General features: G+C 43.3%; 1 protein-coding gene across 8 annotated transcripts in view; it reads right to left on the reverse strand.

The window, feature by feature from the left end:
• Positions 1 to 25,861, reverse strand: part of DENND5B (DENN domain containing 5B) — a 120,702-nt gene that overhangs the window by 19,874 nt on the left and 74,967 nt on the right. For 2 of the 8 annotated variants that reach the window (XM_054189156.1, XM_054189159.1), the window contains 11 exons: positions 25,232 to 25,419; positions 21,299 to 21,835; positions 19,671 to 19,902; positions 18,756 to 18,842; positions 17,353 to 17,503; positions 6,486 to 6,579; positions 5,362 to 5,472; positions 3,224 to 3,355; positions 2,232 to 2,384; positions 1,663 to 1,741; positions 360 to 441 (listed from right to left, as the gene is read on the reverse strand). In XM_054189156.1, coding sequence (XP_054045131.1) covers positions 360 to 441; positions 1,663 to 1,741; positions 2,232 to 2,384; positions 3,224 to 3,355; positions 5,362 to 5,472; positions 6,486 to 6,579; positions 17,353 to 17,503; positions 18,756 to 18,842; positions 19,671 to 19,902; positions 21,299 to 21,835; positions 25,232 to 25,419 — 1,846 coding nt within the window. The remainder of the gene's footprint in view (positions 1 to 359; positions 442 to 1,662; positions 1,742 to 2,231; positions 2,385 to 3,223; positions 3,356 to 5,361; positions 5,473 to 6,485; positions 6,580 to 17,352; positions 17,504 to 18,755; positions 18,843 to 19,670; positions 19,903 to 21,298; positions 21,836 to 25,231; positions 25,420 to 25,861) is intronic. The other 6 variants (XM_054189163.1, XM_054189164.1, XM_054189158.1 and 3 more) reach the window with 5 other exon arrangements.

The following is a 25,861-nucleotide window of genomic DNA, read 5'->3' on the forward strand; positions in this document are numbered from 1 at the left end:
TGCTTTGTCTATCAACTGTGCTTGCTTGGTCAGTGTTTTAAAACAAACACAAAGAAAAAAATTCCAAGTACCAAGGAATTCAACATATCCCCTCTTATTTGTAGAAGTTGGCTTGGAAGAACCCCTGGGAAAACAAAACCCGCAGTAAAACTTGTGTTTTTCATTGTCTTTTAGCTAAAATAAATCAAGTAAACATGCAAAAAGGTTTTGCATAATAAAAAGGCAACGCACTGTAGCTTTGAATGTGGGCTAAGGAGAAGGTTTAATTGTCTTAGCCTTTGTAAACCCAAAGCCAGTGAGGAACTTTACCTTATGCTACACAATTAAAACCACAATTAATGCTTTAGAAAACTGCATACCTCATATCTTGTATCAAGGAAACCCTCAGAGTAGGCAGAGTAATTCCTGTATCAGACTTTCGTCTTTCTGTTCCAACAGCAACTACAATGGAGAAAATACATGAAGTTAATAGAAAATTACAGTATGGTCTGCAATGCATTTGCTTTACATACAGCTGAAAACAATCTTAAATGTCTGGTAACTGCAATGTTCCTGTGCATTATCATTAACTCTATCCTGGAAATGGAGAAGCAGACAGAATGAAAAATACTTAATAAATCACCTATTCCTTCCTTAATCCAGCACTGAACTCGGACATTTAACAGCTTCCTTCTTCGCATGTGAAATACATTAACATAAATCTGTAGGGTGATGAGTTTTATTAGCAATATGTTTTCATGGAAAGCTCACAACTGAGAAGGACGAGACAAAATTAAGCTACAGTAGCATATTCGATGCTAAAAATGCCATACATTTCTGTGCTCCACTACTTGTATCAAACTGCTTTGTGGTGACACATTTTACCCTCAGGAATTTGTGCCTGCCAGCCAGATTGCTTAGTGCATTACTCATCGAAGCTTATTACAAAGTCTTTTCACGAGCAAGACTAGTTTGTCCATAGATGTGTCCTTGAGGACTGTTCATAAAAGTTCCCGTCTGCAGGATTTGGAGGATTGGAGAGTCCTTGGAAGATGATCCACTCAAGTTCAGAGATGTTTACTACAATACCCAGCAGCAGCTTGTGGGAAGGAGGATGTCAAGGTCATCAGAAAACCAACCTCTCTCACAACACAGAAGAATTTAGTGATTGTAAAGGGCCAAACCAAAGCACAAACTGAGATAGAGATTAATTACACAACTTCTGAACTCTCACATCCACCAGTATAAAGATTTATTGAACATGAGTTATTCACATTGGGATTTGAGAGACAGATTATGCTTATTGAAAGAAAAAATGACATCTGTCTTAGCCACAGCTTCACACCTGCAGCTCCTTCAGAAATCACCTTATGTGGAAGCATTGCTTCTCACACCCCACTCAATGCCGGTTAAAAGGGAATGAAGGTACAGAACAGCCATCAAGTGTTTGTCCAGACAGGGATAATAAGTATGTTCATTTGCCTCCAACTATGTCCACCTATTTTGTCCAGACATCAAGGAATCTTCATAATGATTATGAAAGGTCTCAAAATGTAAATGTGATATTAGCAAGCAAATACACCGAAAATCCTGCATGGGTTTCGTGTGGCTGCACTGTTCCTCTCAGGCCCAAGTTCATTCACTGTGGTGGACCTTTCATGGAGTCAACTGCCAAGTACTCACCTGGGGACTCTGCACTATGCTCTTGCTTCTCTTCTCTCTCCTGGTACTGAAGTAAATGGGACCACAAAGCAGACTTCCCCTGAAAATTGAACATGTAGTACATAGCTTTAAATAAATCAAACAAAAGGAAAAAAGTGAGTGAACACAGCAAAGTAAGGGGATTGCATTTCAGTGGGCCAGGAATCAATCCTTCCCTCCTGGGCCATGAGACCTCAGGAAAAGGAGAGGACCATCCCACTGGTCTAGGAGTCACACCACCTGCCTTGGTTTCCTTGTCCTCTCCCCAAGTTTCCCTTCTGAAGGTTGAAAGAGAAGAAACCAAACACCTATTTGACAACGTCATTGCAATTTCCAGAGATACCTCTCAAAAAAAACCCAACAAACAAACAAACCCACCCGTCAAAAAGACCCCCAAGACCTCACAAGACATGAACCAGGGACTCTGATCCCAAAGACCTCCCACTTAATGTTGGAATGACACTAGTGAGTAGCCACTTAAAAGGTAGAGATGGCACTTAGTATTTGCTAGAGTAGTGTACGCACAAAGTCCCAAGTTTCCAGTTACCAACCTGCTTCACCTGCAGACCATGGCTCCAGATTCTTTCTAGCAGATCGCAGAGGCTAGCAATCAACGTATTTTCCTCCAGACCTGTTATGTTGGCTTCTCCATGTCCCAGTTCGACTGCTTCATGGCCCATCTTCTCTACCAACATGCGTTTAGTCTTTAAAAAAAAAAAAAAATCCCCAAAGGTTTCCAAGAATGTTATCCAACAAGGGACAGAACCTATAGCGGAGTTAAACATGCTTAATCTAGAAACCATCGCTAATGGCCTGACCAGAGAAACTTCAAATCGCTTTACAGAGATTGTAAATTAAAAAGAATAATAAAAACCAAAAAAATAAAACAACTTGCATGATTACTCCATACTGTCCCATTTCTATACCCTTTGCCTATTGTCCTATTCCTACACTGTTGATCTATTACCAACCAGTATGAAAAACAGACTACAGAGCTAGCTACATTTCAGTCTTACTCAGTATCTGTTTTTCTCCTTGTTACAGCTATTAAAACTCAGGTAATACGGTATACCATCAGCTGCAACAGACACAAAGAAATTATTTTTCCATGGCTATAAAAGCTTCTTTAATATTAGAAACGGCTATACTTCATTTGCTCTGCATAAGCAACATGCACAACAGTTGCATGTGCTGAATGCTTCCTTTTTTGACCGAGTGTCTCAAGCCAGTTATGTTTAGGCTACATTTACATTTTGAATAGTTGAAGGAAATCCTCCCTCAGATGTCTGATCATGCTGATTCTCCTTCCTGTTCTTTTCACTCCTTTCACCAACTTTGACTGCATAACCAGGAGAGGGGTAATACGTTCCTTTCTTTCCTAGTAGTTGAAAAATGTAACACTAAAAGGACATCCACTCTGCAATAGCCTGGTACACCAACGGACCAACGGCATTCCAGCTGTGAAGGGCTTTGAGGACGCCATCTGCAGACGCTATTTAGGCTCAGTGTAAGCAAGGGGAGAGCGGGAAGGGGGAGGACCTACCTTCATGCGACATTCCTTCAGTAACCCTTCCACAAATTTCCAGTTGGTCTGCGCAATCACAGCTGGAGAGAGGTCTGAGAGTTTGGGCTGCCTTAAATTTTTTCCTAAACTCCTCGCCTCCTGCATGTACTTCTGAAAATAAACAATAATTTTAGATATTGCAAGCCAGAGGGATTCTCCTCATCCTAATCCTAGGCAAGCAAATGCTGGTGAAAAGGAACGAGCTAGTGTTAATCTAGGAACAACATCATGATTTGTCTGATGCTTAGGTGTTGGGCTGGAGAAGTGGAATGCTTCCTTTTGACAAAAGGAAAAACAAGATATTTTCCTGTGTGGAACCGAAACAGTCAACGTTAGCTAGTGAACCGTGCTGTTAACCACTAGCACAAAGTTAGCCACATCAAGTGCATTAAAGTGCAACACCTTCATTCAGCAATAAAATCAAAATATCAAGTTTCCTTCCATTGTTATTTGGTTTACACTTAAAAAAAATTTAAAAACATAAAAGCCATTTGTCTAATTTGTTGCAGGCTGTACATGAATGGAAAAAATCCTTTGAAAAGAAATCAGAGGAAAAAGAAATACACCTAGTGAAGGAGAAATATTTCATCCATTACATTACTGGACTGTTTAGGTGGGGGAAAAAAAAATTCAGACTGGATTCTATTCTCCATTAACTTCTTAATTACAAGTGAAGCTCATTTTAAATGAAACTGACATTTAGGATACCAAACACCAAACCAATCAACAAAGTGTTATCTGCCCCCAACACCAGTGAGAGGGCTACATGCTGAGCAAAGCTACGAAGTTGGCCACATTCAGGTGTGCAAATATGAAGCCTATCCAAAGGTTGCCCAAACATTATTCATAATTTTTTTGTTAACAGAGTAAAACGATAGAATGTTGCCAAATAAAACAGCCTTGAAGCACAGCGCTCAGCCTGGTGTGGGAATGCTCCATTTCCATAGTGTATTTTTATCCCGTTAATGCTGCCTCTTTGCGGGATGGTATGTGACAATGACCCATCTTCCCCCAAGAGGAGCAGACCACTCTCCTCCAGTGACAGTGCTGCCGGTGGCTGGGTTTTCTGGGGAACTGAGGGGACACTACGGCTGCTGCATTCTCAGAGCTTTCTATGTGGGGAGAAAATAATTTATTTAGCAAAAGCAAACACATTGAAGTTAATAGAAATAGCTTTGCTTTTTTTTTTTTTTGGTGACAGGGGAGTACAGTTTTTCTGACACATTTGGATTTTTTCAAGACAAAATTCAGATATGAACCACTTAACACCAGTCCCACAGGTCAGACAAGAATGTCGCGTTCTGCCATGGAAAGTTGTGTTCAATAAAAGTGCTCAGATAGGTAATTACAGTTTCACCGATTCTATAAGGACATAAAAATAGTTGAAAAACTACATGTGGGAATAAAAAAAATAATAAAAAAATCATAGATGATGAAAGCGTGTTGTTCAGCAAGCAATCTCACAAGTGACTTCTGTCTAACACACTGCAAAAATTAGCAAAGAAAACAGTGAAAAAGTAATACAGGGAATATATAATTAGGAAATCTAATATTTCCTTTTAGATGTAAAGGGATAAATAAAGTGCAAAGTGCGGTTATAGTCTGAAGAGTACAAAACACGGATAACCTTACTTTATTCATTGTATGTCTTGTTATTATACTAAAATAAAAATTAAAAAATTATTAACTCTTGTAAGTTTGAGAGAAGAATAAGGGTGGGATGGAAGATCCAATTGATTACACTTTGCCTGTTCATCAGCATCCACACACCAGAACCCTCATCCGCACTGGGATGTGACGATCCAGCAGTCAGAAAGCAATGCGTTTTGAATTTGACACCCTAAGCTGAATTGCCAGGCGAGCAACATGGGAAAAAAAGAAGCAAAACAAAATTCTTGTCTTTCAGCCTCGGAGCCGTTATGTTCACCAGGGAGCTGGCGTGGAAGCTTAGAGAGGATTTCCAGCCACTTTTCCGATTATAACCACACTTCCAAGCGCTACAGGGATGTGCTCATACTCTACGAGATAGGGAGAGGTCTGAGACGCAGCGAAGACAGCGGTTCCTCACACTCACAACACCTCAAAAGCAGCTTTCAACGAGAAAAACTAAAACATACCAGGCAGCATTCAGAGAAGGATTTTTTAGGAGGCCGTGCAGGAGGGGGTGGTCCCTGATCCCACTCCCAGAAGGCCATTGAGTTCTGACGAAGCAAAAGCTCCTCCGATGGCTAAGAGGAGGCAGATGCCCCGATGTCAGAATAGCCAGAAAGAAAGAAAAGACAAAGCAAAAGAAGCATGCATATGATCCACAGCCAAATAAAGAAGAAAGTAAATACACGACAAAGTATTGAAAAGGCTCTGCTGAGATACACACACAAGGCAACGTTTAAAATATGCTCGCAAAGCCACGTTAGCAAAAATAGCAACCAACATGTACAAGTGCTGTTTTGCTGTGTTTCCATGAAACATCGTTTGAAGCTGCGGTTCCAGAGTCCACTCATCCTTTTGGGCTGCAAATGCCAATGCTGGCCAACATTATGCAGCAAGATTTACCACAAAACAGCAGGAATGTTTTATTTTTGCTAGTGACATACAAAGGAAGCACATGGAAATTAATGGAAAAATATGGAGGAACATATTTAATGAAGGACAAGAAACCGAAAAGATAGGAAAGAAATGCGTGTATGTGACTGACATTTACAAGAGGCATGGGAGTTTCCAAGCTTTAGGCATGAAAAGGCCCCAAAGTCTTAACCTTTCAAAAAGGCTTACTCATGTCAGGAATCCATGTAAGAGAGAGAGAAAGAAAACTGCTTTAAAAAAAGAAAAAAGTCCTGCCGCATTCGCCTCTACAGCGCTGACATTTATTCAAGGACTTGACTTCTGCAGAGACCTTCACTCGGCCAGAGCTCGGCAGCTGCACCCAAGCAGGCACCAGGGCTCTGCTCTCTGCATGCAGCGACACGACTGGGGTCCCTGTCAGCAAATAAGCCCTTTTCCTTAGGACAAAGGGGCTATCTTATTCCAAAATTAGTAAAAGCATTTTATTTCTGTCATGTGCTTTGAAGTTGTACAACATACACAGGCATCCGTGACAAGCAGCGCCTAAATGAAACGGCCGCAGAAACCCACACAAACCCTCCGGTAGCATCAAATCTGCCTGAAGTAACAAGGCATCGTTTGTCTAAATTGCATCTCCTGGATCACAAGCTCGTGCTGCCCCGCAGATGATGCCACCTACCTCCCTCAGATCGTTGTCCAGCCCGATGTGCTCCGAGTGCTGCCGCAGGCGGTCTTTCCTCCGCTGCGTGGTGGTGCTGCGACTGGCCCAGCGGCTGGAAAGTCAGAGAGAGGGAAGATACACGTGAGTGGGAAATATTGGGAGAAAAAGCCTGAGTTGGGAGCCAGAGGACATCCGACAGGTCAGGAAATTCGACAGCAGTGGGAGAAACGAAAGCACAAACTTGGACGTTGCTGGTGCCTGACCTCCCCATGGGAAACCAGCTGGCAGGTGACAGGCCACCGAGCACCCAAGGGACAAAAGCCCCGACAGAAACATGCCCACTGCCCGCCAGGGTCTCCAGCGAGAGCTTCTGTGTTACCCAAAGTGCAGAGCGTCGATGCCACCACCAGGAAAGTCGTTGTACTTGGTTACCCAACAACACCGTTTTTACTGCATTTGCTGAAGTTTGGTAAAATCAGTGCCTGTATGAACAACCGAAATACAATGATGTATTTTAAGTAACAACTTCTGAAATTTTCCTCCTTCGTGAGAGGTGGTACTTCTCCTTTCTCCACTTCCTGTGGTACTTCCAGGAATTATTTCAGAGAACCTCGTCATTGCAATAGTAACTACTGTGATACTGGGTGCACCTATGTCTAAAGGTTACAAACAATATTGACTTCCTGGGATTAATCATGTTGCTGTCTTCACCACATCTTTTTTTGCACTGGGTTTCTAAATACCACAGAAAGCCTGTATTTTTTGCTACATGTTCGTATATGTCCAGCTGATTTCTTTCCTCATCTGAAGCTGTTGCCCGAAAGCAGCCGCTTGGTAACCAGGTTTGAAACTGAGCAACCTTAAAGCTCCCAAGTGCCCAAACTCTTTTAGGCCAGATACTATAACAAAACACAAAGCAAGAGAACTCTGTCCTGAGGAATTTCCAGTCTGATTGTGGGGTTTCTAATAATACCGTGGCCTTCTGTCAAAGCCTTGAAAGCAAAAAAGCTCAACTGGTACAGAGAATAAATAAGTTAATAAATTATTTATAAAAGAAAGCTGAAATAACACTGTATAAAGCAACCTATCAAGCATTAAAAATAAGTATCTTAATGCACATGAAGGCTACATCTTCAGAATGATACTGTGGCTGTGTTTATCAAAATTAAAAATATCTTTCAGATACACTGAAAAAAAAAGCACCTTAAAGTGTATAACCTTTTAATCGCTTCGTGAAGTCACCTCTTCTGCCTCTCTCCTGCACTCAGAAGTTAAAGAGCAAAACCAAGGCAAAGCAGAACACGAAACCTGCCCAGGGCAGCGCTCCAGCTCTGGTGGCTGGTGGGACGTATGAATAAGGCTCTACCTACGGGAGGAAACTGCCTGGCAGAACTGGAAGGGATAACCTAAATCTGGAAGGAAAGAAAAGGAAAGAAAAAGAAAAAAAAAAAACCACCACGAAAAAAACACCCCACACTCCCCAAATTCAGTACTTGAGTCAATCGGACCTTCCAAAACCTGTCTCCATCCTGGCCCCTCTGCTCCAGATGGAAGTTTCCATGCCAGGCACCATGCCAGAACAACTGCCGTGAGATGTTTTTATCTACAGGAGCTGTGATCAACAGGCAGAGCCCCTGGGGTTCTCTGCCTTCGATAGATCTATACAGAGGGAAACCTAGAGATGCCCACAGCAAAGACAGAAGTGTGTGCTTGGTGAGCCCCTCCACACAGGTGGTATTGGCGAGGACAGCAGTCTCCACATCCCAAACCCATCCATTTCTGTGTGCACCCCAAGCAGGAGCATATACAAATAGGATCTGGGATCTGAACTGTTTGGGCAAGGAGTTTCAGCTGGTCACATGTAGGCAGTTTCATGTCTGGAGGAGGAAACCCTTGCGCAGAGCTGGACTTGAGTCCTGACATGTCCAACAAGCCATCGGGGATGCACAGGAAGGGGAACCTGACCCAAGAGAAGTTCAGGGATGTGACGCCTGGTAACTGAATCCGTCTGTTTCCAGAGAGGAAGACTTTGCATACATGTACCTATTTCCATCAATTCCTCCAGTGAGGCAACCGAAGACCAAATTTTGGCTAACCGCACAGGTGAAAAGGAAAAAAAGTCACAGAAACTATAGTTTTTGTGGTCAAATTGAAGTCCCTTCCCACCTGCCTCCCAAATAGTGTCAAGAAAACATGTACAAAGGAAGAAATAAACATCTGGGTCTGCATGCAGTTATCGTTCAGCACCTTGCCATCCCGTATGACAAGAAATTTATTTTTAAAGCAGTGTAGCCTCAAGTCTCTAGTAACTAAACAAAACAGCCCAATAGGTGTCTGTACAGCAAATGCTGATACCTTCTCAGAGGAATACATTACTGACATAAGTGTCTTCACACCTCCTCAGAAGTCTTAAAATATACAGCCCATGAGTTTAGGAAGTCACCACTTTCTTTTTTTCAGAAGCAACACCCAACTTGTCATTAGATGTCTGAGGGGGGAAATAAATCCCTACATTTTAACAATCTCAACAAGTAGAAATGCAGCAGAAAAAACACGCTCTCAAACAGAGGATAGCAGACGTAAAAGTGACTTCAGCTATCTGGCTCTGGAGCCCTTCCATATATTGCAAGTTAGTACCGTGCTTACATTTCACACGACAGAATGCCAATAACACATTGGAAAGTGAAGTTATAGTTCAACTATTATCCACATCATATTTTTCTGCTCCAATTTACATGATATTTTCTGAATTCCAGACAAAGCTTTGATCCCTCTCCACCTGCATTTCTGCAGTTACTGGAAGATTTAAGAATTGCTACAAGCATCCTTTGAGGGAACATGTCTCACCGAAGGTGAGAGCAGAATGAAAGCCACAGAATAATTACAAGTAATACACCATCATTAAACCATTTTCAGTTAATTCCAGCCCTGTACTCCATCTGGGAGAAGCCACAGATCATTCTCCAGATTATTAATCAGAACTGTTTGAACATTCTCAGCATACAAACGTAAAGATCATTGGCCGTTTATGGAAAAAAAGACTGCTGCTCATCAGCCGGAGCAATTACACATGCAGAGAGCTGCGCGCTCCCTCTTTCCCAGCCTCTATGCCAGGGGAGAGGAGCTGCCGGGGCGCTGGGTGAGGTCTGTGCTTTTGGATGCCGCTCTGAATCTCTCTGGGAGATTTTGTGAAGATCTAACAGCAGATAAGCAGGATTACGCAGATAAATCTTTTAAAGCTTTTTCTTTACCGGGCCACACGGAATTTTCCCAAAATAACGCTTCAGTATTGCAATACCACCACCACCGCCCCACAACAGCAGAGATCACGTTTCAAATTACTCCTCCTCTTCCTTTGGTCACACGAAGCGATTCTAAGAGGGGGCAAAAAGCCCTCCCCCAGCGGCCACACCACCTCCCCTTGGATGGCTGAAATCCCTTGCGGGTGCCTCTCCTGGCCCTGCCATCCGCTGCTGCCCTGTTCACACCTCAGCCCTGGTGCTCTGCCGAAGCAGCGAGGAGAGCTGTACTGCTTGATTCCAGCCCTTACTCGTGGGCTTTTCAGCTAAACCACCACCACCCGTGTCCCGGTGGAGCGGATGCCAGAGGAGACGACGCCCTCCTGGCTGGTCCCTGCCTTGGGGGGACGAGCCCCGAGCCGCCTGGCACCTGGGAGCACACACAGCGCTGCCGCCCAGCCTAGGTGCTGCCTGAGTACTCCCTGACGCAAAAAAAAGGCTTTTCCCCCCTTTATTTTTTGCCTGTAGAGACATGAGCATGGACTACTGGCACATTTCATTCATTCCTCACAGCGGAGGCGTTGCTACAAGCACCAAGTCTCTGGGGACGAAGCAGCCGCAGCTCGGGCGCTGTGATGTGGAGCGCCCAGGGACGAGCTGCCCATGTAGAAAAGGGAAAAAAGGCTCATTTTGGTTGTCTGCCCATATCTAACGCCCACGCCCAAAGATGAATGCTCTTCACCTCCAGGGGCTGCAAAAAAGCAGTGATGTTTCAGAGGAGGCACCAGGGAAGGCTGTGCTCTGTTCAATAGAGAGAAATGAAATGAAGACACCTCCAGCTAAGACCCTTTTAACGTGAAGACAGTGAAGTCAGTATTGTTTAATGTCAAATCAGACCCAACAAGCATAGGAATAGGTTTGCAGAGGTTGGAGGAAATGCAAAGGTGACATTTGGAAAAGACGTCGCTTAACCTGTGATGTGTAATTTCTTTAATAAAAACGGTAAGACAGCAAAGCTATATTTGATATTGGAAGCTAATCTAGCAAAACAGCAGCCTCGTACCAGAGACCGGCCACGCTGTACTGCAACCTTATGTACATCTCTCTCACCCTACCTACCCCCTCCTCTCCCTGCCCCTCTTTTTAAAGCTCCATAGAGAAATGAAGAAATTACGTCTGCCCAAGGCAGACATGGCTGTAATGGGTGGGATATACACTGCAGTACTGCTCCTAGAGAACAAGAACGCAAGTGAGGCATCCAGAAGACAACTTCATTCACAGACTGATTATAAGCAATATTGCCATCACCACGAAAATCACTGCCGTAATTCACAACCTATTTACAGTGATAACAAAGAGCAAAGGAAGGAGGAAAATGCGCTTGTCTATGGGACAGAACCTAAATCTCCTCATACAGATCAGCTCCTGAGGCAGACTGCTATTTAGGTCTGCAAATCATGACAATACCCCTTTTACCTCTATAATTCCATCAAAGGAGCTATCTGACTGCATTTCTGTATTCATAAGTTAGCACATAGATGTACTATGCCTCCAGCAAATCCCCCTAAAGCACGTATGCAGCCTGCACACATTAAGTACGCACAGGCTGCACAGGTAATCTGCTCGGGTTCAGGAGCAGTTTGACATAGAGTTTCCAAGTGAAATACACGTCAGACCAAACAAATTAAAAGGAAGGTGGAAACCAAGATCCACCTGATCACGGATGGGCTGACAGAGGGGTTCTGCGCTGCGAATCTGCTCTCCACACACTGCTCCACAGTAATAGAGACTAAAGCACCTTTTCCATCTCTGCTGTTGGGCTGAACAGCAAAGCTTTTAAACTGCTGATCGGGTGGACAAAACCGAGCAAAACGCCTTGCAGGGAGTGGTCTTGCACTGACAGGCCGTCTGGTCAGATTATATGGAAAGAAGGGATTTAAAAGGGTGGTACCCACAACGGGCATCCTCTGCAAGGAACAGCGGTAGCAATTTGCCAGCATCACCCCGTAAGCACTGACCAAGCACTGTCCTAAGCCGTATTTAATTTGCCAACTCCCCTGAGACAATAACACTCTTCAGGGGAGAGTAAATACAATGGAGGATGCAAGGATTCGACACACGTTTTTCCCTGTGAGCTTTAATTCTGCACAGCTATTGTTATAGTAAAACAATGTATTAACCAAAAGAAGTTAATTGCCCTTCTGCCACCTAGCACCAGTTGAGCAGAGGATCAGTACTCCAGAGACTCACCCATCCCCACAGCACACAATTCCTATTTCAGAAACCATTTTCAAGCACAGCCTGTCCGACACACTTTAATCCCGAAAATGAATGTATTTGAACACAAGTGGTTAATATTTTCATTGCACCTGTCAGTGGTTTGCTATATTAGGTTACCTAATGTATAGTAACTGCTTGTTTCAGATTTTCATGTGTAAAAGGTAAGCTTTTACTACTTGCAAAGTTTAAATAACATCAGCGTTATGTGGGGATGGCTCATTGCTGATTCATTTCTCGCTCATTTGGATGCAGTACAGAGATGCTACTCTATACTACTTGAAAATGCAATTGTTTGGCTTGATTAAATAAAAAATAATAAAAAAAGCTTAATCGAAGACAGCCAGCCTTAAAACTGTACCCAACAGATAAGGAGGCAGAAAAAGCCCATATAATATGAAGCACTCAGTAGAAAAGACAAAACATTTCCCATATGAAAAATAACTTAGTTAAAACCAGAGTGAATTCTATCGTCATATGGAGTTCAGTAACCACTTTGCGTTGTCTATATGTATATATCTCATACTTGCTTTAAAAACATTAACCGATGTTAATGTTAGTGAATAAGTCAACAGCAGTTCTATTTAAAAAATGAGGAGAACCAGAGCGGCAGGCAGATAAACCCTGGGCAGTTCACAACTTGAAGGGGGGGCTGGCAATAGAGGCCACAGGCCAGTGTCCACACAAGTCGTGCTATAAACCGGAGCACAAAAATATACCCATTCCGTGCACTCCTCATGCATGATTTTTACAAATAAATACTGACACAGTGGTGAGGTCAGCAAAACACGGCAAAAGGAACAAATGCCTGGAGAAAGCAAACAAATACTTTTGAAATGTGCTCTATGGGTAAGGGCAACGCATCTCTTGGCCTCCTGACCGCAGGCTTCGGCTGAGTGTGGCGGGGTCTGTGCTTGGAGACTTGGACCGTGCCCTCCTTTGGGGATCGCTGCAGGTCAGGTAGGACACAGAGGACAGACAAAAGCACGAAGCTCACAGGAAGCCGGGACACAAGTGAGAGGGGGCTCAGGAGAGGGAAGTGTCCAGGGCAGGAAAGAGGAAGCAGGCTGGTCAGGGGAGGAAGCAAGGAGGAAAGCGGGACTCAGATGAAGAAGGTGGGGAAAAAAAAAAAACAGGGCTAAACAAAGAGAAAGGCAAAAAAGGATAATTTAAACCATTTTGTAAATGTGTAACAAAGCAAAACCTCCCTCTGAAAACCAAAAGAAATTAAGAAAAAAATATATCAGTTCAGTTGTTCTTTGCAGGCATTCACTACCAATTGCCAGAATGCAAATCTATTCCTATGCTTGGTGTGCAATCAGGGTTTTTCTCTGCAGTATTTAATCTCATTTATCAAGCTTCTTAGTACAAATTAAGTTACAAGGTAATCAATTAGATTGAAAACACAGCTTGTTTCATTGTTTTAATTTTGCACTGTAAGCATATTCACCCTAATTTAACAATTAGCTAATCAAAGACCATGAAGTGTTTATGTAGCTTGGCTTTTTGTCATTCAAATTCCTTTCCTGGATCATTGCAGACGCATCAGCCAGCGGAGTCCCAGCCACAATTTTAAAAGCCTGGCAGAAAACACATGCGGGGAAGGAAGAGGGGAATGCGTAGAAACCACAGTGTGGTGCTGGGGTTTCAAAAAAGGAAAGGAAGACTCCGGAAACCGCTGCTTATTTTCCAGATAAATAGACAAACTGTTTAAGGAACTGCAGCCTGTTTCCTCCTGGGATGCTTTCTAGGAGGACTTCTGCAGAAGCCACTGCTCTACAAGGTTAGAGCAGCATGGACAGGCCACTTCTGCACCCAGAGGTAGCTGCAGCTGCTCTCTGTAGATTCAGAAGGTTTTCCCATGACTTGGGGGATGTATCAAAGGCGACGAGTGTGGAGTCCCTTAAGTGGGACATTGGTGCCTGATGGGAAAGAGGACAGAACCGGTTGGGGTTTTTTGTTTGTTTTGGTTTTTTTTTTTAACTGCTGTCAGCTAGGATGAATTGCTCTTTTCTTTACAGAAAAATAATGTTTTTTTTAATTTCTAGAAAAATTTGGATACAGTAGTTATCATCTTTTGCCTAAGTTTAGATCTGCATATTCTGCAGTTAACGTCTTTCCATGTCCTCGCAGTTTCAAAAAGATTATTAGGGAAACTGTATACCTGGGAGCCTATTCTCCAGTTTTATGGAGGTGGGGATTTGGGGTGGGGGTTTTTTGTTTGTTTGGGCTCTTTGTTTTGGTTTGGTTTTTTTTTTCATTTGTTTGCTTTTAAACTTTTCATTTCTTTTTAAGTAAAGTGCAGTTTGGAGGGTTTTTTTTCAGTGAAGTTCTTGCTTAGATGAAGGAGTCGATGTTTCCTTACCACCACAAAGGAAGAGGTAAAGACGAGCCCTAATGACACCACACATGCACCTGCAGCCTGGCCAGAACAGGAGAAAATGTAGAAGGAGGCACTCCCAACCCAAAAATGACCAAGCAGATGAGAGAAAGCGGCAAACAGCGTTGCCCTGGCTGGGGCCAGAGGAGTACAGGTTCACCCCCCTTGTCCAGTTCTTTTAGAGGACACCTTGGGGGGAAGCGGGAGGAGGCAGCAGAGTGAGAGAAGTGGTGCAAAGCACGCTGCCGAGCCTGGCCGCAGGCTGACAGATGAAACATTAATAGACTTCGCTTCCATGACAGGCTTTGGTCTTTTAACACTTACACATGGCAGTGTGATCAGCATTTGTTTCCGGCTGCGTTTAGGTGGAAATGATCCAATGTGACCGTCAACCCTCCCCCTCCGTCCCCAAGCCCCGCTCTCCATGCCCAGCAAGCAAGAGCCAGACACTTCCTCTCCCAAACTCAATTTCTGCCTGGCTAGGCAGCGTGGTTTTCTGCGATTACATACAGGATGTAGGACTAAATGCACTAAAAGTGCTTGATCCTTGCATTGCGTTTCTGATTTAGATATAACATATTTTACATACAACAGCCCAGTAACTGACAGAGGTCCCTTCAGTGCTCTGCCTGACTTCAGGAAGGGAACAGCTAGATAACCTTATGAGCTCCTCCTAGTTATATGTTTGTTACTTTACCTGTCCACAAAGGGAAGCAGTAAAAAGCTGATCGCTGGCCAGTGAGGACAGGTTTTCATTAAAACGGCTTTGAATTGGTTTATTTGACACTGTCCAACAACGATCAACTGGAGCGCGGAAATGATTTATTTTTTTTTCCTCCTTGCAAATACACTTCCTTTCAACATTCAAGACAAAATTGTCTATGTAAAACTGAAGTTTGCAGAAATAATTCTCATCTACATAGCAGCACCCTTTGCACTAACTTTCTGAACACACACTAGCTACATCTGAAGTACTGGGGAATGGAGCCGAAATGTTCTCTTCCCCCATCTCCATACACAAAGGCCTGGTTCTATATGCAAGTCTAACATATCTCCAAGAAGCATATACTGGGAAATTCATATTAATGGAAGGTTATACTTCAATTGATTTTGTGGTCAAAAGAAGCATGCTGTATTTGCAGAGAGCATGAAAAGACTATCTGTTTTATACGGGGGTGTAAATTCAGCAGAATTTCACGTCTTAAATGAGAGAGAAAGAGAGTCCACTCAGCTGCTCACATAAAAAGCCAGGAAGCAGAAAGATATAAACAGATGGTCTTGAGATTTTCCAATTACAAACCTTTTTGGCAATATACAACTGGAGGAATTCCAAACATTTGTCACTTTGACATCGCTTTGCAGTAAGTAATGGGATTTTGGTACTTACAAATTCTGAAATATGCTGCAATTTGAAGACCAAAACCAGCTATCTAAATCAAAATTATCACTCAAGGAGTTAAAGTCATATTTTAGAATAGGTACCAATCTAACAGAAGCATCTCAGAAGGCATAAGGAAATCTATTTTTAATTTGATGCTTATTCACAGATTCACTAAGATCCTGCAATAGAGCCAGAAGATATAAGTAACTTTGAGCAGGCTGGGCACACTCACACTGTTAAACTGAAACCCACCATAAGGATAGGAGGCAGACTGCTAAACACAGCATCCCACAGGATGAAGAAATCCTCCATTCCTCAAGGGAGCATTACCTGTAAACTTTTGTCTCAATTTGCAAGAAGACTGCAAACAAAGGAGCTTTGAAATACGCATTCCTCCTTTTGGTTGGTTTGTTTTGTTGTTTGTTTTTGTGGGTTTTTTTGTAATTTCTTTTAAAGAATTGCAATTCTTTAAATATTCAATGCTTAAGGATATCTTATTTTATCATTTGCAAGTCTTATTCCTAGTAGGTTATTAAAAAGGGATTAGCTAGCACTGGGAGGTACAAAAGGCGTATAAATAGAATTGAGTGGGCTCCTCATACAGGAGCTCAGAGCAGCGTGTGTGTGCATGCACATGTCTAGAACAAGAACTAGCTTTAACATTTGGACAATTGTAGCTTTTGGAGCGCTCAGATTTATCTGTGCTCCCACACTTTGACCTACCACAGAAACTGGAAGGGGCAGGTCACCTGAGCTAATAGCTTGAGCTAATAATTTCATGAAGTTGTAATCATTGATGCACAAATCTTCCATTTTTGAAGGGGGAGAAACCCCCCTCATTCATGGGTTTTGAGGGAAGATAGACACAAACAAAAAAGTAACTTACAGCGCTTACTTTATATTATAACTGTACAAATGTAAAGTGTATCAGTACTCCAGGTTCTCGTTCTACATTAGGTAAATTAACTATGTAATGACATGCTCAGTTCCACAGCTATAGGTACCTTCATATCAAAGTCCACAACAGAACCTTATCAGATCAGAAGAGAAACCCAGGTACAGAACCACACACTTTCCCCCCTCACCAAGATATCCTTCCAGGTTATTCCAACGCAGAAACTGAAAGAGAGCTATAAAAATCTTTGGGTTGTGTAATAACAGCTAAAGAAAAAAGAGGAACGGTGTGGGCATTAATTTCATTCTGCACAATGGTGTCTTGGTTTCAATATCAAAATTTCTTTCAGAACCTGAATTTTGGCTCAGGTTTCCAAATTATCCTATTCAGTGCAAAACAGAAAATAAATTAATTTTAAATTTATTACAGCAATGATAAAACTAAAAATTTGTATGAGAAGACACAGTACTTACCACTCAATAGAAACCAGTACTGAGGAATCTTCCCAAAACCAGAGGTAATGCTGTCTAAGATAAGCTAAACCATGGCTATAACTTCAAAAATTGCAGTCCGTACAAACCAGAAATGGAAAGAGTTGCTAAGGTTCATTAGACTGGTCAGAAGCCATCCAAAATAAGGACTACTGTCTAATGGTGTAAATCTTTTATAGGAGAAACCTGCTTTCAAATCCAGAAAATAAAACCTGTGCTTACTTGTTATTGGTGGGTCCCGTTGCCAAGACATCCGACTGCAACTTCGGGAAAAATCCTTGTTCGTATTTCCCTTGGCCGATCTTCATATCAAGTAAGTGCGGGTGGATGGCTGTGTGATCGATCTTCATCAGCCGCTGCTCGATGGACTGGGCTGCAAGTTACAGTCACAGGTGAACAACTGCGTTAGCGAACCCCCTGAAGACACGTGCTACAACAACAGAAATGGTCATGCTCCGATCCCTGAAAACGCTCTAAAAAGTTAAGTAGTGACTTTAGACCGAGAAATCTGCCACTTACAGAAGTAAGGGAACATCTGTGCTGTTATTTTGTTATTTTGCTTTTAGTTTCTTCACCCAACACAACTAGCATTGGCACGAGCAAGTTAGCCATTAAGCAAGCAGGTCTTTACGAGAGCCTGTGAAATGGGTGATGAATTGGCAAGAGCAGTCCAATCTTTCCCTGCAATTCGGTGTTTGGCTTTAACGCTCCCTTGGCACGATGGAGACCTCTGAGGCTGGTTGCAACTGTCCGTGGGGTCAGGCACCTCCCTTTGCCCCAGACACGTCTCCCTGGGCAGACACATGGGGGGCGATATCAGAGTTTTGAAAACATCTGGCACTTATAATACCTCCTGAAACTAGGTATACTGTTATCTGACACCTATAAAGGTCCTCCTCCTGAAATTGGATATGCCATTCCTGGATGACAGGCCTTCAAAAAGCATAGCTAACTGCAGCCAGGCCTGAGCAGCATCAAGAAGATGAACAGATGCTTGGAAACAGGGGAGGCTACAGCAAGACCCAAGGGGGCTCCCTGGGAATCTCATCTCTGCTGAGACTAATGCGGTTTGGTCGTTTGCTTCAAGGATGTGAGGATTTAATCACAAAAATCTCAAGCAGGATGAAAATAAATTCTGTCACCCTCTCAACACTGAGTCAGATGCACTGTGAAGGAGAGGGGAAAGGAAGTGTATGGGGGAAATCAGCATTTAATTAGCAACTTTAATATTCAACTCTATAGCCCATCCATTAACGGGCAGGCCCACTCTTTTCAGCATATCACAACTAGTGAATAAATATGCAAAACGTGGAAGCTAAATCCATTTTCCATTTGTCAAGAACAACACAGAACTAATTTCCTACTTTATAAAACTGTGATGGGAAAGAAACTGTCATAAGATTTACATATGTTATCATTAGAAACTCGGCAGCTTTTTTTTTTTCCCCTCTCAAAAGAAATTTAAAAATCCCTTTGTGTGGTTTTATTTTGGAGAAAAGGACTGGGTAGTGTGGGGTCAGGGGTTTGAAGGGTTCCAAAAATAATAAGTTAAACAAACAGGTGCTGGATCGGTGCTAGGGTCACATATAACGTGAATGGTAAATAGGAAGGAAAGTTGATATTACTATCAGTTTGCTGCTTTTCACAAGACAGAAAATGAGGTTCCGGTGCCACAATATCTACCAAAACTAGACGCTGAATAGACAGTCGACCTGCAAATTAGAATTGTTTTCAAATAGAAAAAGTTAAGCAGAACGCAGGATTTCTATTTCTGCCACATTTGTAAGAAGTAAAATGCTCTGAAGGAATTAAAAACAATAACCAAAAAAAAAACCCCACCCCCCAAAAGAGAGAAATGTTTGCCCTAATTCATTAACATGTTTCCCAACAAATTTAAGGGTATAATTTCCCTGTATTACTTGGAAATGAAATAAATACTTGCACAGTAAGACACTCAAGTATAATTTGGAAATGCATCCTGTGACTGTAATGGAAATAAATACAAATCTTCAGTACACAGTGTATGCTTCATTAACACTGAGCATCTATTGCTGGATCGACTAAATATGCCACACCGGATCAGGTCCCCGGCATCCCCTGCTGCTCTATCCAAATGGTGTAAGGCAAAAAAAGGTCTTTTTACGGGAAGAGGGAGACAAGGCCAGCAGAACAGACACCAGGGCTCAGCTCCTTGGTGTGGCTGGCGCTGGTCCCACCACCACAGTGAAGGAAATCTCTCCTGGCAATGGACCAGGAGCTGCCTGAAATGAGAAACGGCAAGCCCAGCTCCATGGTTTGGTTTGTGTTTATTAAAGGCACCAGCCTAGGAGAGCTCAGAGGGAAGGTAAAGGCTCCCGCTGGTTTTAGCATTTAAAAGCATGCTGAAGTTTTTGCCTAGGGAAAATAAGGACACAGCTGAGTCCTCCTCAGGTTGCTCTAGGGCTTCCTCACCAGCTGCATTGCTCAGATGGCTGAGGATCTATATTTCTTTGTGGCTGACATTGTACTTTTGAATATTTTACCAGCCTGTCTGAACATACCTGCTTCTTTCAAAGTGCTGCATTTCTGATAGTTGGATGTTCGCAGTGCAGGGGCCCTTACATTATATAGCCTTATTTTCTCAATTCGGGAGTCAAAAACTCGCAGAAAAGGGTCCTTCTCTTCCCACTGGGAGATTATCTTATTGTCTATGAAGGTTGCAAACATCTGTGTTTCGATGAAGTGTGAAAGGAACGGGAGGTAAGGCTCGGGTTGGTCCGAAAGGAAGGAAGCCTGAAATGCAGAACAGCTCGTTAGTGCTACGTTCCCGCCAAGCTTCAACATGATGAACCGTCCTGTGGCAGAAAAACAACCCAGCAGCCAACGGGAAGGCTTGGACAAGGTTTCCCCACCACAAAAACACCTCTCAGAGAGGTGTGAATCCATCTACAAAGGGGTTTGGTTCGAGGGTCACCTCTTGTGCCACGACTGTGAGAAATAAGCAGTCAGGGAGGCTTTGGGACAGCTAGAGTAAAGCGATTATGGAGTTACTGAAGTAGTGCTCGTGCTGCCAGCCTTTTGAAAGCAGCCTAGCAGCTACCACCAGAAGGAACCAGCCCTCCGCAACCCACGGCAGACCACCACCACATGTGCCCACTTGGGACCTCTGGTCTGCGCATCCCTGCTGGGGATCAGATCACTTATTAAGGTGCTACACCTAATCAAGGGGTGTACAGTGCTCTTTTGTGAAGTTACGCAGGGCAATTAATCATGAATTTCCAATTAAAACTGAGAGCGTGCCTATGTCTCTAACTGAGCTTTGACAACCCTAACCTTAACAGACCCTTTTTTGTAGCAGCAGTAGCAGAGGTTGCCTAAACAACCCCCTCCTTTTGAATGCTGCACTGTTCAACGCCTGAATACTAACAAGACCAATAAAAGGCATGGCAGCATTTTTTTTGATCGAAAACTGACTCAGATCAACATTTAGCTTGTTCCTGACTGTTTATCCCTCTAACATTCTCCTTAGAGAAGGGCTTGTATCTGAAAAAGTTGATGGTTAAGAGCGTTATCTACTTTGCAGAGTCACTTGGAAATAATAACCGCACAAGCTTCCCAACATTTCTCATCCCTTTTGCTAGCCTACAGCCTGTTTATTTCCCCATTTCTAATCTCAGCTTCCTTTTCACTCTTGTGTACACGTTACAATGGAGTAATAACAGTACTCTTCTGCCATAACAATGTGATAACCCTCTACAGAACAGCACTACCCATTAACAAAAAGCTCGACTGTGCGATTAGGAAACAAGAAAGACTGGATTCGTTTTTTGTCTCATGTGTGCACTTCTCCTCTCAGCAAAGAAAAAGGAAAGAAAGGAAAAAAAAAAAGTCACTTCCCATTGCTGCCCTTGCACCAAACCCACAGGAGCTACCCCCAGCAGCCGGGCAGAAGCCTGCCAGCTCGGTTCATACAAGCCAGGACAGCTCTGACCGGCTCAGTGGATGTGGCACCAATTTACTTTGGCAGGCGATCTCGCCCTCTGTAATCAAAACGGACAAATCTCTCAGTCAGGCAGATGAAGAGCAGCAGATTAAAGAGTACCCAGGCTATATATACATAATATAGCTATTCTCCCCCCCCCCCCAAAAGCACTTTCATACAGAAAAATGAATACACAGCTATCTTTACTTTGTCAAAGTTTTGCATTTGTTCCCTGTTTGTCAGCCACGACTCCATATCGGGGGCAGCCTGAATGACGAAAGCCTCGTAGTCTGCGAACATCTGCGTGAAGCGGTTGGCGAAAACCTCGCGAAGCTGCACGTTCAGTTTGTAGTCCCTCAGCTCCAGCTCCTCACACGGCAACTTCCCATCCTTCTCCTTCTCGGCGAGGGGAGCCGTGATGGTCATTTTTTCCATCGTCACGCCCGTTCTCTTGGCGAGGGCTTGCAGGCGGGCGATCGTCTCGTTGCCCTTCAGCAGCTCGTACATGTTGAGGGCATTGCCGGGGATGTTCCCGTTCTTCTTGTCGTTCACCAAGTCGCTAAGAACCAGGTTCTTGAGTTTGGTGGCGCTGTCGCTGCAGTGCAGGTTACCCTCCGGCGGGATGCCAAATTGCAGGAGAACCTCGGAGATTTCCTGGATAAACTCCAGCTTGTTGGGGAACTGGGGGAATTCCTCTGGCAGTTCAATGAAATGGTTGTCGATGTCTACAAAGCACAAGTTTGCCTGAAATACAAAGAAAGGTTTCAAAACAGACGCTCAGCACTGAACTGGCTCCCCTGCTAAGCAGCCCTATATTTCCCGGGATGCTTCCAGACAGAAGGGTAAGAGCACACATATGCAGGAGTCTTTAGCTGCGTTGTCCCGCCTGTGACATTTCAGACTTCAGAAAAGCTGAGGGCCAACTAGATGGCAACAATTTAATGAATAAATAAAGCCTCCTGCCCTCTCCTGTACCCCCAGGACTTGCAGATCCCAAACTTCCCACAACAAAGATTTGATATCCCCTCCCAGACCAGCCAAGGACACACCAGCAAGCAGGATGTGCAGCACCACTTCGTAGCCCACGTAAATACTATTTGTGTGAATTACCAGATCTCAAGGGCACATTTATTTTATCAGTATCCAACTGCAAGGAGCCTCTGTAGCTGTGCTGCTAAGGAACGAGGTGATCAGTGAGAAAGATGGAGCTGCTACGAGCAAAGTTACAAAAGGGAGTCCCATGCAAATCCTTTGGGATCATGTCTGAGTATAGCTCCAGCAGGAGGTCAAGCCCCATTTCCCCACTCCTCCCTATCCCCTGTTTCCATGGAGGCTTTTAATCTTGGCAATTCCTCTGCCCGAGATTTAAACAGAGTGCTCTTAGACAGCTTTGCTACGAATGGAGATGGATCTCAGTCCATAAGATTAAAGCTAAGTGAAGACATGAATCTAGCGGAGCAGATACTTTTACTAGGAAAGTGTCAATGGGGGGATGGAAGAACCCTACATAAAAATTAATTACATTGCAAATGCACCCTCAGGAATAACAGCAGAATGAAAAGCAGTAATTGATCTTCTGAACTGCGGCTTACATCTGAAATTCTGTCTGAGTGCACTGTGCTGAATAAAATCTTAAACCAGGTCAGATTCCCAAGATGCTGAGCTCTGACGGGTTTTACCCTGGCGTAAAGATGCAGAACGAGAGATGCAGGAATCCACAGGACAGCAGCAGGTCTTTGTTACCCTGACTTGGCCATTAGCACAGCTCCTCCGCCTTCTCCAAGGCACTTCTACTGTTCTTTACTTCTCACAAAATACTGTAGATTATGTGAACAGAAAGGACTTATTTTCCTCCTTTTCTGAAAAGGTTAATTTTCAGCAGGACAATGCATTCCACAGCAAACATGGTTATAATATATTGGATATTTCAGGGACATGCTTGAGATTAATCACCTTTCACATAGACATTAGGATTCATTTGGTAAAGCAGAAGTGTCCCTTCAGCTCACTCTTTCATAATAAATTTGGACTGTACAAAGCAAAGCATTTCTTCATACAAAATAATTTGCTTTACTTAACTACACAGCTATTAAAGAGTTGTATGTGTCAGTACGGTTCTTTAGCTCAGGGACTGTCTTCTTATCTATCAATATTTCATTTCAAAGGCTTTTTAATTTCGGCTCTGCATATCATTTACAAAATTTGAAAAATGGGATTTGGATTCAGAAAACCCTCGGGGAATTGGTCTCACTTCTCTCTTCAAAAACATCTGATGATTAAAGTTAATGCAGAGAGATTAGTAACCTTAAAACAGCATGATGGCCAGTTGTTAGAATTTTTATCTCTAACAAACAAACGGTTTATATTTAGAGCAAGAGCTTAAAAAGCTAGCCCCTGGCCCGAACAATAAAGACATGCTAAAACGAACAGTGCTTCATCACTGCTCGCATGTTGAAGGATTTTCTATTTTTTATTGTCTTGGGGAATTTGAGATTCGAGATCTTCCCTGTTTGATACCCCGTCTTTCTTTCCCTTTCCCACAGTTACTGGACCTGTGGTGCTTATAAATGCTGTGCTGACATTTTTCACTCATTTGTTAAACTTCGTAACTGGGGGGGTGGTTTCCACCCCACTATTACTCTTCCCTCACTGGCGGTATATAATTTGTTATTCCAGCAATACTGCAAGCGCATCACATTAAAATTTTAATTTAAGGAAAATGACAGCTTAATCTGCTAACTAAAAGCATATGACTAATAATTTTTAAAATTGCAGTAATTACATAACATTAGCATGGTTTTACTGAAAAGCGTAGCTAGATACCAGTTTTATTTCCATGCCAATGCAAATTTCATGTGATTGGGCCATTTTACCCATGCGGTAAGACTTTTTTTGCACTGTTACACGCCACCAAGGCTAAGAACCAGTTACCTCCACCTTATACTTAAAATAGACCTTTATTAAAAAACACATTATCCTTGCCCTGTGTTTATCCCTGCGCTTCCATATACAAACTCCCCCTCCTGCGTATTCTCCTCTGCTGCTGCTCCCACCTGCCTTCTCAGTAAGAGCACCTATTCGCAGGCCTTAGGGACCCTGTGCCCAGGAGAGGTCCCCGCATGGAGCTGGGCACAGCAGTGCCACCATCACGAAATGTTACAGCTGTGCAAACAGTTATTCTTAGGGTTCCCACTGTTTTTAAGAAGAAACACAAGTTAAAAGACAGGCACGCTCACGAGGTGGGTCCAGTCACCATCTCCAATACAGCCAGGCCAGCCACATCCCAAAGACTTTGCAGTATGGAGAGTGATCAGCAGCCAGGTTAAAATGCAAAGCAGTTTCAATCATCTTGTTCAAATTTTGAGGAGAAAAATCTCCATTTCCCTCTCTACCACCAGTGATTTTAGCACCTAGATTTGGAGGATGAGCTTTCCTACATTTTTTTCTCTGTGGAAAGTGTGACAGATCAAGCAAAGTTTTCACTTCCCATTGCATGGGAGGACAGGAGATCTTCAGTCCAAAAGACAATCATTGGAATGAGTCAATATTTTAAAAGCATACGTGTGCGTATGCCACTAAGTGGCTCACAGGCACGGTATTAACGCAAATCTGGCTCATTTGAGGCCAGGATGCTGGTCTAGTAACAGACCTCAACCTAACCAGGAACACATGGGCTCCCCCATGGGTGGGACGAGGCTGGCAGGATGGGACACCCTTCTCATCAGCAGCTAGGGGACAGGGACAGGTTTATACCATCCAGCAAACGCACCCGAGATCCAGTTTCATAAAGACCATCCCTGAATGAAATGCCCTCTAGCCCTCTATCGATAGGAGTGCAACACTGACAGGGTGACAAAACCTAGTGAAACCTGTGAGGTCGGGAAAGCAGAGAAGCTTTCAGCGTCACAGCAATAAGCAGAAGGAGAAGCATTTAGGAAGTATAATGAGCGGCACTCATTAAATTCAGAAATGGATCGGGAAGGACTGTGGAGACTTCCCCCACTACCCCACTCCTGCTGGCAAACAGTTTTCACGGTGCCAGAGAAGCCTCCTAACACCAGGTGTGGCATTTTCCAGCAGGGATGTGCACAAATATTAATAACACGTTTCAGGATAATGACCCCAAAGGCAGAGACTGACCTCCTGAGGCAGCTCCAGCTTGGAGCGGTCGGTTCCCTCCTTGGACTGCAGCCCCATCAGGTAGGGAACGGGAGCATCCAGAAAATGCAGGAGAGAGGCAGGAAGGATGGGGACGTACACGTGCTGCCACTGAAATGGGAACAGCAGCGTCGTGATCCCCTCCGCCACCGTCATCAGACGCTGATAATCTAGAGAGGGAGAGAGAGAGACAGATATTGAATTGCCTTCCTGTGTTTCTCTTTTGAAATCCCGTTGGCAAGGACATCAGTGGCAAAACAAGACAGAAACCATGTTTATATGGTGAGATGTTCTTTTGAAAATAAGACAGTACTTAAAAACCTTAAACATTATTTAATGCATCAAAACTCATTACCCCCAGGAAGAAAATGCTGAGCATAAATATTCATATCTTATCTAGATCTATTCCGTCATTAAATTCATTTATTAAAGGGATACCAAACGTTCTCTCTATAGTACAGGATATTAATACTCTAATTCTATAAAAAGCATGTATTTTTACAAGGGAAAAAGAGGAGAAAGAAGTGAATTTCAAGGAAACATTGTGGTTTCTCACTTGCTCTTGCCTGCCTGCTTCTGCTCCACCTGCTACCACTTCTAAGGCTGAGTGTA

This window comes from Rissa tridactyla, chromosome 1, assembly GCF_028500815.1.
Source record: "Rissa tridactyla isolate bRisTri1 chromosome 1, bRisTri1.patW.cur.20221130, whole genome shotgun sequence".
In the NCBI taxonomy this organism is placed as follows: domain Eukaryota; kingdom Metazoa; phylum Chordata; class Aves; order Charadriiformes; family Laridae; genus Rissa; species Rissa tridactyla.